At 57.2% G+C, this 11,406-nt stretch overlaps 1 protein-coding gene across 2 annotated transcripts; it reads right to left on the minus strand.

Annotated features, from left to right (window-relative positions):
- ENO2 (enolase 2) lies at window positions 2,130-11,270 on the minus strand. 2 transcript variants are annotated; one of them, XM_005652595.3, is made up of 12 exons: window positions 11,066-11,270; window positions 9,812-9,911; window positions 9,293-9,388; window positions 9,078-9,136; window positions 8,714-8,783; window positions 7,863-7,996; window positions 7,405-7,627; window positions 5,529-5,726; window positions 4,124-4,325; window positions 3,768-3,876; window positions 3,559-3,617; window positions 2,130-3,004 (listed from the first exon to the last, which is right to left on the minus strand). In XM_005652595.3, the coding sequence occupies exons 2-12, from the start codon at window positions 9,894-9,896 to the stop codon at window positions 2,935-2,937; spliced, it is 1,305 nt and encodes a 434-aa protein (XP_005652652.1). In that variant the 5' UTR covers window positions 9,897-9,911; window positions 11,066-11,270; the 3' UTR covers window positions 2,130-2,934. The 2 variants fall into 2 exon arrangements, with proteins under 2 accessions (XP_005652652.1, XP_020948071.1); XM_021092412.1 differs by lacking the exons at window positions 7,405-7,627; window positions 7,863-7,996 and having other exon boundaries at window positions 11,066-11,201.

An 11,406-nucleotide genomic window follows, 5' to 3' on the forward strand; every position in this document is an offset into this window, starting at 1 on the left:
ATTTCCAGAGGGCCCCACCCCAGCCGCTGCCCACTCCCTTCCCCAGTGCCCTAGGAGAGCCCGGCTTCTTCCCAACTCCCAACTTCATTCCTAGACTCCCCCCCCCATTGCATTTCCTCTCCGTCTGCAAGCTTGGTTCAGTCCCCCACTGGGCTCAGGCCCAGGCCCTTCCCAACTCCCTTCCAGGCTGAGTTCTTCTCCCTCCTTTTTTTTAACCACTAAGGGATGGGCTAGGGTGGTGACACATCTGAGCCTAAAAGAAAAACTTAGGGAGTTCCTGTTGTGGCACATCGGAAACCTATCCAGCGGGTAACCATGAGGTTGCAAGTTTGATCCCTGGCCTTGCCCAGGGGGTTAAGGATCCGGCGTTGCCATGAGCTGCGGTGTAGGTCGCAGACATGGCTCGGATCCTGCGTTGTGGCTGTGGTGTAGACCAGCAGCTATAGGTCTGATTTGACCCCTAGCCTGGGAACCTCCATATGCTGTGGGTGCAGCCTTAAAAAGTTTTAAAAAAGGAAAGAAAAAAAGAAAAAAGAACAACTTTGGCATTTGTAGGAACAGGGGATGGGGAGAATGAGAAAAGAAGCCAGGGGCTGTCCCCTCCATTACCTCCCCTACCTGAGGGGTGGGCTGCAACTCAGCCTCAGGGAGCATCACACATCCACCCACCATCCCTCACCCCAGCTCCCTCTCTGGCCCCAGCCCCCCACGGTCCACCCACCCGTCTCCAGGCAACAGCACAAAAGGAAAGTGGAGAGAGGGGCCTGGGAGGCCCAGGCAGAGCTGGCTGTAACCCAATCCAACCCAGTACCTGAGGGGTTGGGGGGAACCAGAAGGTGACCTAGCCAGTGTGCCCCAAAGGAAACAGAAAGGGGCGCCAGGAGACGGCAGAGAAGAGAAAGCTGAGCTGCCCACACTGGAATGAAGAGGCGCAGAGGACAGGGAGCGAGAAGCCCTCTGAACTGAAAATGGGTGAGTTGTCAGTTGACTCTCACAGGAAGCAGAAGAGCAGAGAACCGGGTCCTGACCATAGAGAACTGGAATCTGGAATCGTCTTCCAGTCCTCGGGCTGAGCAGGACGGCAGAGGGGGTCCAGGACCAGAACTCAAAGTAGAAACAGAGAGGGAGCCCCCCAGAGGAAGCCATCTCAAAATTCCTCCCACCTCGGACCCTGGGGGCAGGGGGCTATCCTGCAGAACCTCCACTCCCCTCTAGTGGCCGCAGACCTCTTCATGGCCCCTGGCGTGTGAGGGGGCTTCTCCCCCTGGGTGGTTCCTGGGTTCCCATCTCAAGGCTGGAGCGCCTCTGGAGCTGAAGAATCGTAATGAGTCTCTGGCCACATACTGGCACCCTCCTCACAGGCGCACCCAGCCAGGGGTCTGCTGAGCACTCCAGGTCCTGAACCTCCAGTTTACTGGAAGGCCAGGTTTCCTCAAGCCTCCTCTGTACCCCCATTCTTCCCTCCCTCAATCCTCAGTTTGCAGGAGCAGTGCTGTTCTATCCCAGAAGCAGCCAGGACTTTGTCTGGGAGAGGCCCGGTGTGGGAACCGCTGCAGCCCACAGCTTTATTCTTTCTTTGGTCAAGGCCCTTGGTGAATCCCTTTCTCCAAAAAATGCATACATGCACAATTTTTGGTACTTCTAGGAATTTTTGGACCTCAGAATAAGAACCTGTAAATTGGAGTTCCCGTTGTGGCTCAACGGGTTAAGAATCCGACTAGTTTCCAAGAGGATACAGGTTTGATCCCTGTACCTGCTCAGTGGGTTAAGGAGCAGGCCTTGCTGTGAGCTGCGGTGGCTGTGGCTGTGGTGTAGGCCGGCAGCTGCACCTCCAATTCTACCCCTACCCCAGGAACATGCTCTGAGTGCAGCCCTAGAGAGGAAGCAAAACAAAACCCTAATTCACCTGGCTCCTGGAGCTAGCCTTGCTGCTGAGAAGGCAGGGCAACGACTGTGTGCTCCGCCCCCCACCACCCGCCAGGCAATGCCATTGTCCTGGCCATATTTGTTCGGTTTCTCCTTCTTGCTATGCCCTCTGCAGCTCTGCTAACCAGTTTCACCAACTTCCAGGAGCTCCACCTTCTCTCCCCTGGTGTGGACTACAGTAAGACTCCTCAGACAAAGCAACACACGGTGACTCAGACTTTAATGGTGGTGCACATTTCAATGCCACAGAGATGCTGGCAGCTGTGGAACATGGCACGGGGGAGTCAGAAGTGCTCAGGTGCAGCTGGAGGAAGGGCAGGGAGGCTAGGGCTGGGAAGAGAGGGACAGGGGAAGAGCCCCCAGGCACGCAGCCCCACCTCTGGACCGAGCCAGGCTGCAGTTAAGGCTTGGCACACACACAGGAACTGTCAGCAAGTCCCCTTTCTGCCACCCTTGCCGTTCCAGCAAGACTCCCACCCCAGGCTATCGCTGCATCTGTGGTCACATGAAATACAGACACATGGTCCCCTCCAGTCAGGCCAGTTTCTGGCCCTGGAGTTAGGGTGAAGGGATGAGTTAACAGGACGAATGCAAAATAAATAAATGAATAAATAATACACTAGAGCCTCAGGCCAGCCCCACCACTCTGCACTGCACAGCTCCTGCCTCCTGGGCATGGAAACGCAGGATCCAGCACAAAAAGCACAAGCGACACGGGGCCCCTCTCTAACCAGCCCTGCTACTCCGTCACCGACCCTGATCAGTCTTCTGTGGGTGCCTTACAATCCTCGGTCCATGGCCAGTTTTTAAGGAGGGAGAGGAGAAAGGGAGGAGTGGACAGTGCGGAACCCAGAGACGGGGAGAGGGGAGACAGCAGGTGCTGGACGAGCCAAGGAGCAGCGCATGGGGTCCACCGGGGTGTCTGGGGTGAAATTTCAAGCAGGACAGGAAGGAAGAGGCTCCAGGAGGATGGGCAAGGGGTTCCAAGTCTCCAGGCAGGTGGAGGGATCACAGCACGCTGGGGTTGCGGAAATTATGTCCTGCGAAGCGAGCTTCATCCCCCAGCTCTTCTTCAATTCTGAGAGGTGAGTCAGAAAGGCAACCTTCAGGGAAGCAGGAGGACCCCACCTCTCTTCCCAAGAGGCCACCATCCTCCAAGCCCCTGTCCTGGGTCCTGGCCTGAGCAAGGGCATTCCCTGTCTTTGCATGGGCCTTCAACCAGGCCATCGTAAACCCATCATTCAAAAACAATCCTTTTCTGTATCTCTCTCTTTTTTTTTTAGAGCCATACCTCTGGCATATGGAAGTTCCCAGGCTAGGGGTCAAATTGGAGCTGCAGCTGCCAGCCTACACCACAGCCACAGCAACACAGGATCTAAGCCGAGTCTGCAAGCTACACCACAGCTCACGGCAACACCAGATCCTTAACCCACTGAGCGAGGCCAGGGATAGAACCCATATTCTCATAGATACTAGTTCTTAACCGACTGAGCCACAATGGGAACTCCCCCAAAACAATGACTTTCTGGATGTCTACTGTCCTCCAGGCCCTGGGCACTGAAGATGGAACAGTGGACAAACGGAGCTTTTAACCCTCTGGGATCTGGGTTCCCTTTCCCCCAGTTCCCTCACCTCATGAGCTGGTTGTACTTAGCCAGACGTTCAGAACGGCACGGGGCACCAGTCTTGATCTGAAATATCCCAAAAGATAAGCAGCTTGGTGGCTGCCCCTTTGCCCAGTGAAAGAAAACTTAGGACACCCTTGAAATTCCCCTGACACCCACAAACTCCCACCTGAGCCTAGAACCCACCCGTTGCACAAAGGTCTCCCTTGCGCTCACCTGGCCCGTGCACAGCCCCACCACCAGGTCCGCGATGAACGTGTCCTCAGTCTCTCCCGAGCGGTGACTCACCATGACCCCCCAGCCGTTCTCCTGGGCCAGCTTGCACCTGTGTCCATGCAGCAGCACTGAGCCCCAGCCCCTCGCACCCACACCCTCTCCCCAGCCCTCAAGAAACATCTGGAGGGAAGCTGTCTGGGAGTGGGCGGAGACACAGGGGTGGAGGGAGCAGGCGACTCCAGGTTCCCTGCGCTCTTCAGCATCTGTGGGCAAGCCTGGGCTGGGGGCACTTGCAAGGCAGGAGAGAGGCGTCCTGCAGGAACGGGCTGAGTGGGGGAGGGCTGGGAGGGACTCACGCTTGGATGGCTTCACTGACTGAGCCGATCTGGTTGACCTTCAGCAGGAGACAGTTGCAGGCCTTCTCCTCCACCGCCCGCTCGATCCGCTTTGGGTTGGTCACTGTCAGGTCATCACCCACGATCTGGATCCCCACGTTGGCTGTGAACTTTGACCAGGCAGCCCAATCGTCTTGGTCAAAGGGATCCTCGATGGAGACCACTGCCAGGAGAGCAATAAGGAAGCTCTGTGTCAGGCGGGAACGCGCCCCTCAGATCCTCTGGCCACTGGGCCTCTGGGCCCTGATTCCCGCCCCCCTGCAATAAGCCTGCCCTGACCAATTCTTAGCTTGAATCGTTCATGAGATCTCTCAAAAATCAAGAATCTAGCAACCTTCTCACAACCTATCTTTGCATTTTCCTATTTTCTACTGGGAAGCCTTTCCTCATTGCTATTCTTTTTTTTTTTTTTTTTTTTTTTTCTTTTCCTTTTTGGCTGCACCCTTGGCATGTGGAAGCTCCTGGGCCAGGGATCAAAGCCGAGTCACAGCAGCAACCCACGCCACAGACGTGCCAATGCCAGATCCTTAACCTGCTGAGCCACAGGGGAACTCCTTCATTGCTATTCTAAACAATTCATTTTTTTTTTTTTTGCTTTTTGCTTTTTAGGGCCTCACCAGCAGCATATGGAAGTTCCCAGGCTAGGGGGCAAATTGGAGCTGCAGCTGCCAACCTACACCATAGCCACAGCCACTGCCATGCCAGACCCAAGCCACGTCTGCAACCTACACCACAGCCCACGGCAATTCCGGATCTTTAACCCACTGAGTGAGGCCAGGGATCAAACCCGCCTCCTCATGGATACTAGTCAGGTTTGTTACGGCTGAGCCGCAACGGAACTCCCACTAAATCTTTCATTCTGCATTTTATGTCTATTTTCTCTCATTCTGTCTCAGGAAGAAAGACGTCAGCTGCCTCCAACCAAGGGTACAGAGCCCTCAGGAGACCTGGGGAGGGTAATTCAGCTCCTCCTTAGCCTCCTGGTCTAGCCACCCATGACTTCCAGTCCCCTCAGCATCCAGTTTTATCAGAGATCCTGCTCTACGCTACTTCCAGTCACCCTCTCACCGTGCCTGGTCCTTCCAAACCCTCCCAGGACCCCAGCAGCTTCGGAGCCCATGGCTTTAGTCAGGACCCAAAGGAGAAGGAGCCAACTCACAGGATGCTGCACATTCCCAATGGTGCACAAAGCCCAACCTCTGCAGGAGCCTCCTTCACCCCACCCCTGGTCCCCAGGTTCTTCTCAGGACACCTCTACCTGGCACCCAAGTCCACACCCCGGAAGGTCCAGAGTTGCCCCAACACCGGCGGGACTGCCCCCTCCCCTCCCCCTGCCTGCCCTCTCAGCCACAGCCCTTGCTCTCACCGGGATAGTCCCTGACAAAGTCCTGGTAGAGGGCCCCCAGCTGGTCCCCAGTGATGTATCGGGAAGGATCGGCAGGAGACTTGAAGTCCAAGTCGTATTTGCCATCACGATAAAACTCCGAGGCAGCGACATCCATGCCAATGACAATCTTTTCCGTGTAGCCAGCCTTGTCAATGGCTTCCTTCACCAGCTCCAGGGCTGGGGACGGAAGACGGTGGGATCAGCAGCAGGACGGGTGGGCAAGGAGAATGAGAGAAAGAAGGGAATTCAGAGCAGGGGTGGAGGGCTGTTGCTGGGAGAGGTCTGGTTAAGGTTGTTTGGCGGTTATCCCAAGATCTAATGGATTTTTTTTTTTTTTTTTGGTCTTTTTGCCATTTCTTGGGCCACTCCCACGGCATATGGAGGTTCCCAGGCTAGGGGTCCAATTGGAGCTGTAGCCGCCAGCCTACGCCAGAGCCACAGCAACGCAGGATCCGAGCTACGTCTGCAACCTACAGCACAGCTCACGGCAATGCCAGATCCTTAACCCACTGAGCAAGGCCAGGGATGGAACCCGCAACCTCATGGTTCCTAGTTAGATTCCTTAACCACTGCGCCACGATGGGAACTCCTGGATTTTTTTTTTTTTTTTTTTTTTTTTTTTTGTCTTTTTGCTATTTCTTGGGCCGCTCCTGCGGCATATGGAGGTTCCCAGGCTAGGGATCCAATTGGAGCTGTAGCCGCCGGCCTACGCCAGAGCCACAGCAACGCGGGATCCGAGCCACGACTGCAACCTACACCACAGCTCACGGCAACGCTGGATCGTTAACCCACTGAGCAAGGGCAGGGACCAAACCCACAACCTCATGGTTCCTAGTCGGATTCGTTAACCACTGCGCCACAACAGGAACTCCTGGATTTTTTTTTTTTTTTTTTTAATGTGCTTGAAGGATGTGGAAATTCCCGGGTCAAGGACTGAACCCATGCCACAGCAGCAACTGGAGCTGTTGCAGTGACAAAGCCAGATCATTAACCCACTGTGCCACAAGGGAACTCCATGGAAAGTTGCTAGTAATCGTTGGGGGTTTTTTGGCCACACCTTCGGCATAGGGAAGTTCCTGAGCCAGGGATTGAATCCAAGCCTCAGCTGTGATCTATGCCACAGCTGCCAGACCCTTGACCTGCTGCACCACAGTGGGAAGGCCAGTTTGTTCTTTGGGTTTTTGTTTTTTTTTTTAACTAGCTGTCATTTATGGAGGGCTAACTATGTCACCTAAGCCCTTGACATGTGTGATCTCATTTAATCTTCACAATGATGCTAAGAAGTACATACCACTTTACAGATAAGAAAGTGACGTGAGCAAGATCACCAGCCAGTAACTTTTCAAGTCAAGGTTCAAATCCAGGAAATTTGGCCCCAGAAAGTTAACTCTTAGCCCCTACCCATGTATACTGTTTTTCTTCACTGTATCTCCCCGGGCAGGGAAAAATTCGGTCTCCTAGAGGCCTCAGAGGTTGGGGTGGGAATGGGATAGACCCGGAGTGCATTCCCTGAGGTTTGATGCATCCCATCAAACTGAGAATCCATCCGAGTTAAAGGAGGGGATGGGTGCCACGGGTGACCTAGACCACCTCCCAGCACCCCTAGGGGCTCCCGTGGGAACTTGTAGATGCTCCCAGATCTGGCTGGGTTGGGTGGGTAAAGGCTATACTCTTGGGTCTGCAGGTGAATTTTTAGGCCCCCTGGCACCCACTCAGAGGACTGGTTCCTCTTGGAATTCGATTAAGGACCCTCACACCTCCTCCTCACACTTCACACTTGTTGAAATGGGTGGCCCTTCCTGATGGGCCAGGATGGGGTGACATTTATGGCTGGGCGTGGGGCTCCTGGCCTCACCTTCACTATTCTCCAGGATATTGGGGGCAAAGCCGCCTTCGTCTCCCACGTTGGTGGCATCCTTGCCATACTTGTCCTTGATGACACCCTTGAGCGTGTGGTAGACCTCTGCCCCGAGGCGCATGGCATCCCGGAAGCTCTCAGCGCCCACCGGGAGAATCATGAACTCCTGCATGGCCAGCTTGTTCCCAGCATGAGAGCCACCGTTGATCACATTGAAGGCCTGGGAGCCACAGGAGGACAGAGAAGTTACGGAGCCCTTCCCTCTCCACCCCTGGGAGTGCCATCCCCAGATCCCAAATTTCCTCCAGCTCCCCAGACTCAGTCCTCTGTCCCCATCCTTGCTCTTTAGCTGCCCCAATCACTTTCCTCCCATCAGTCCTCACAGGGTTTCATGCTCCCTCCCCACCCACCCCTGGGAGAGGCACCACAGCGCAGGGCCCGGGTGCGGGGCTCACCGGCACAGGCAGGATGAGGTCTGAGTTCCCTGCCAGCTGAGCGATGTGGCGATAGAGGGGCAAGTCCCGCTCAGCCGCCCCTGCCTTACACACAGCCAAGGACACACCCAGGATGGCATTGGCCCCAAACTTGGCTGGGAGATGACAGAGGAAGGCACTGAGCAAACATGTCCCTCGTCCCCTTCTAGCCCCTGCCTCCACCTATACTCCCCCAAAGGGGCCAGCAAAGGAGACCCACTCCTCCCTCTCCACTCCTGCGACGCCTCATCCATCCTCTCCTGAAAATAGTGGCAGGGGGAGGGGAGGCAGAGAGCAACACCTGTCTCTAAACATCCCTGAGGAGTTCCCGTCGTGGCGCAGTGGTTAACAAATCCAACTAGGAACCATGGGTTGGGGAGCCAGTGTTGCCGTGAGCTGTGGTGTAGGCTGCAGACATGGCTTGGATCCCTGCGTTGCTGTGGCTCTGGCGTAGGCTGGGGGCTGCAGGTCCGATTCAACCCCTAGCCTGGGAACCTCCATAGGCCGCGGGAGCAGCCCTAGAAAAAGCAAAAAGACAAAAATAAATAAATAAATAAATAAATAAATAAATAAATAACATCCCTGAGACCACAGACTATCCGCCACCAACTCCCCCTCCTTATGCTGCAAAGTTCTCCCTTCTGTTTAATGCCACCCCCTCCCACTGCCATTAAACTCATCTTCTCTTGCTCTGGCTTTGGGAGAAGGCCAGCAGAAAGGCTAGTCTTCAGGCTGTCTTTCCTAAGAAGCTCCCACAACGCGGGCCTTTCAGTTCTCTGTCTGCCCCCCTGGGCCCCACCCTCAGCCCCCGCGCTCTCCCAGCCCCTGCTTACACTTGTTCTCAGTCCCATCCAAGTCCAACATCAGGTTGTCCAGCTTCTCTTGTTCCACCACAGAGAGGCCCTGTGAGCAGAGCCTCCATCACTCAGGGCCAGGAGGCACCCTGGACCATGAGACAGAGGGCCCCCCTCCCACTGTCCCCCCCACACACAGCCAGCAGCACCTCTGACCAGGTTCCCATGACAGCAATCTGTCTGGATTAGGGGACGAGAACCCCCACGGGAGCAGGGGGAACCCTTCCCTCAGTAACCATGATTCTCAAGAGCTGGGCCTCTCTCCTTCTTCTTCATCCTCCCCTAACCCAGGATTCCTTCCAGCACCCCGGTGCCGCCACCCCCAGCAAAGAGCGAGCCTCACTGAGCTGACGAGGGCTGGGGCGATGGTGGTGTTGATGTGGTCCACTGCCTTCAGGACACCTGGGAAGAGGCAGAGAGGCCAGGCAGGGTCAGGCCAGGAGGGGTCCGAAGGGAAAGGGTAGGGGGAAAGCATCAGGAAAAGGGCCGGGGACTGAGGGTGAGGCAGGAGCGGGACGCTGAGGGGTGGGAGAGCCCAGAAAAGAGAAGGGGCCTCACCTTTGCCTAAGTATCGCTGTTTGTCACCATCCCTTAGCTCCAGGGCCTCATAGATACCAGTGGAGGCTCCGCTGGGCACCGCAGCCCGGAAGAGACCTGGGAGGGGAACACGGAATGAGGAGAGAGAGAGAAGGACATCACATCCAGCCTTTCCCCAACACTGTGTGTCCTCAACACACACACACACACACACACACACACACACACACAGGTAGATGCACAAGCAGTGGCCTCCTTACTCATCCAATTGGGGTCCCACATGCACAAGTAGGAACCCACAGAAATGAAGCTATGCAGGCAGCACGCACACACACGCAGAAAGCACACAGACATGCAGCTGCAGGGTGTGTCTCACACACTAAACAAGCACACAGAGATGGGCCTATCCTGGCTCCCCTGGACAAGGAGGATCAGCACCCCATTCCCACTGGGAACCGGGGAAGCCTCCCTTCCCACGCGGGGGGTGGGGGTGGGGAGACACCCCCAGCACGGGGGCTGTGGGAAGACCCTGCGCATTACCTTTGGCAGTGTAGAGATCCACCTCCACTGTGGGATTCCCACGGGAGTCCAGGATCTCCCGGGCCCAGATCTTCTCTATGGACATGATGGCTGGGATCTCCTTGGGTGCCAGGGAAGGAAAGAGAAAGATAAGAGGCTTAAAGGGGTGGAGCCTGAGATCAGTGGGAGGGGCCAGAGGCTGGGAGGCTGGGAGGCTGGGAGGGATGGGAAAGAGGTTACTGCAGTGGGTGGGGGGTGGGGAGGAGCTGGTTGCAGTCGTCGCTGTAGTAGGGATCCCCCCGCCCGTGGGGAGAGAAGGTCAATGCAGTGAGGAAGGGGAGGTCACTGCAGTGGGGGGCGGGGTAAGATCAAACGAAGAGCCGGGAGGCACCGCAGTGAGGAGGGGAGGGGCAGGGCGGCCGTTCCCTCGCCCCCTCAGCAGCCGGCTGGTGGGGTTCCCCCAGATCTCCTCAGGGCGGTATCGCTGCCAGGCTTGCATGTCTCTTTGGAGCCAAGAAGAGCATGGGTGGTCCGGGCAGCAGGGGCCTCTCCTCCAGAACCCCCATCCTACCCAACTGAACACCCCAGCCCCCACTCCAAAGTCCCAATCTCTTTCCAAACGGAGGTCCCTCTTTCTCCGGAGAAATGTACAGTAGAGAAGTCTGGGGACCGGGTCCTCAGTCTCTGAGGATGGCAGTGGGAGGGAGGAGGAAGAGAGACCCGTGGGGAAGAGGCAAAGGTGGGCTGGTCCTCCCCCGGCCCCTAAACGAATTCTTCCCTCCTCCGATCCCTCCCCACCGTACAGAGGAAAGAAGCACAGTAACCCGAGAGGGTGACGCGGGGGTGGAGTGGGAGAGAAGGGATCTCGAGGAAGTCTCCGGGTGTTGAGGAAGGGTGCGAGATGCTATCCCCCCGCTGCAAAGCCAAGGGACGCGCAGGGTAAAAAGGCACAGCCCGGAGAGACCCTGAACTTAACATCGACAGAACCGGAGGCGAAGAAGGATTTGGGGAGCAGGCAGGCAAGGGTGGAGAAAGGCGTAGTTAGACAGCTGCGGAGAGGCCTGGAGCCCAAATGAGGAGGGGGCGACAGCCTGAAACCGAGAGGAGCGGTCCAGGAAGGCCGGGATAGGAGAGTGCCGGGGAGGCGCGGGTGACCGAGCAGGTGCGCAACGCCGCGGGGCTCGAGATGCTCGAGGCCAGGGGCGAGGGACGAGGGGCGGGGGCGCGGCGGCGAACGGAGGGGGCCGGAGGGGCTCGGGGCTCGGCGGGCTTCACCTCAGAGTTGCAGACCCAGCCTGTGGTGGTGGCGCTGGCGACGGCGGCGGTGATGGCACAGAGAGAGCGGGAGTGGCGGCGGCGGCTGCGGCTCCCGGGCGGCGGGCGGGGGGCGGACGGGGGGAGGCGCCAATAGGGCCGGGCGGGCGCATGTGACCCGGAGCCCCCGATGAGTCAGGAGCAGCCGGCGGAGGCGCACGTAGGAGCGCGGGTGGGGGACCGATGGGGGTGGGGGACCGATGGGGGTGGGGACCGATGGGGTGGGGTGGGGTGGGGAGGGCTGGAGGAGAGCGATGTTGGAGGGGCGGAGGGCTACCTGAGACCTGACCACCCTCCTACGC

This window comes from Sus scrofa, chromosome 5 (assembly GCF_000003025.6).
Source record: "Sus scrofa isolate TJ Tabasco breed Duroc chromosome 5, Sscrofa11.1, whole genome shotgun sequence".
Taxonomy (NCBI): Eukaryota; Metazoa; Chordata; class Mammalia; order Artiodactyla; family Suidae; genus Sus; species Sus scrofa.

What these genes read in the sequence shown, in the direction of transcription:
- ENO2 (XM_005652595.3), bottom strand. Translation starts at nt 9,896, where the DNA reads ATGTCCATAGAGAAGATCTGGGCCCGGGAGATCCTGGACTCCCGTGGG. An exon ending in ACAGCGATACTTAGGCAAAG is followed by an intron (nt 9,137 to 9,292) that starts GTGAGGCCCCTT and finishes GCCTCTTCCCAG; the next exon opens with GTGTCCTGAAGGCAGTGGAC. An exon ending in AAGTACAACCAGCTCATGAG is followed by an intron (nt 3,005 to 3,558) that starts GTGAGGGAACTG and finishes CTCACCTCTCAG; the next exon opens with AATTGAAGAAGAGCTGGGGG.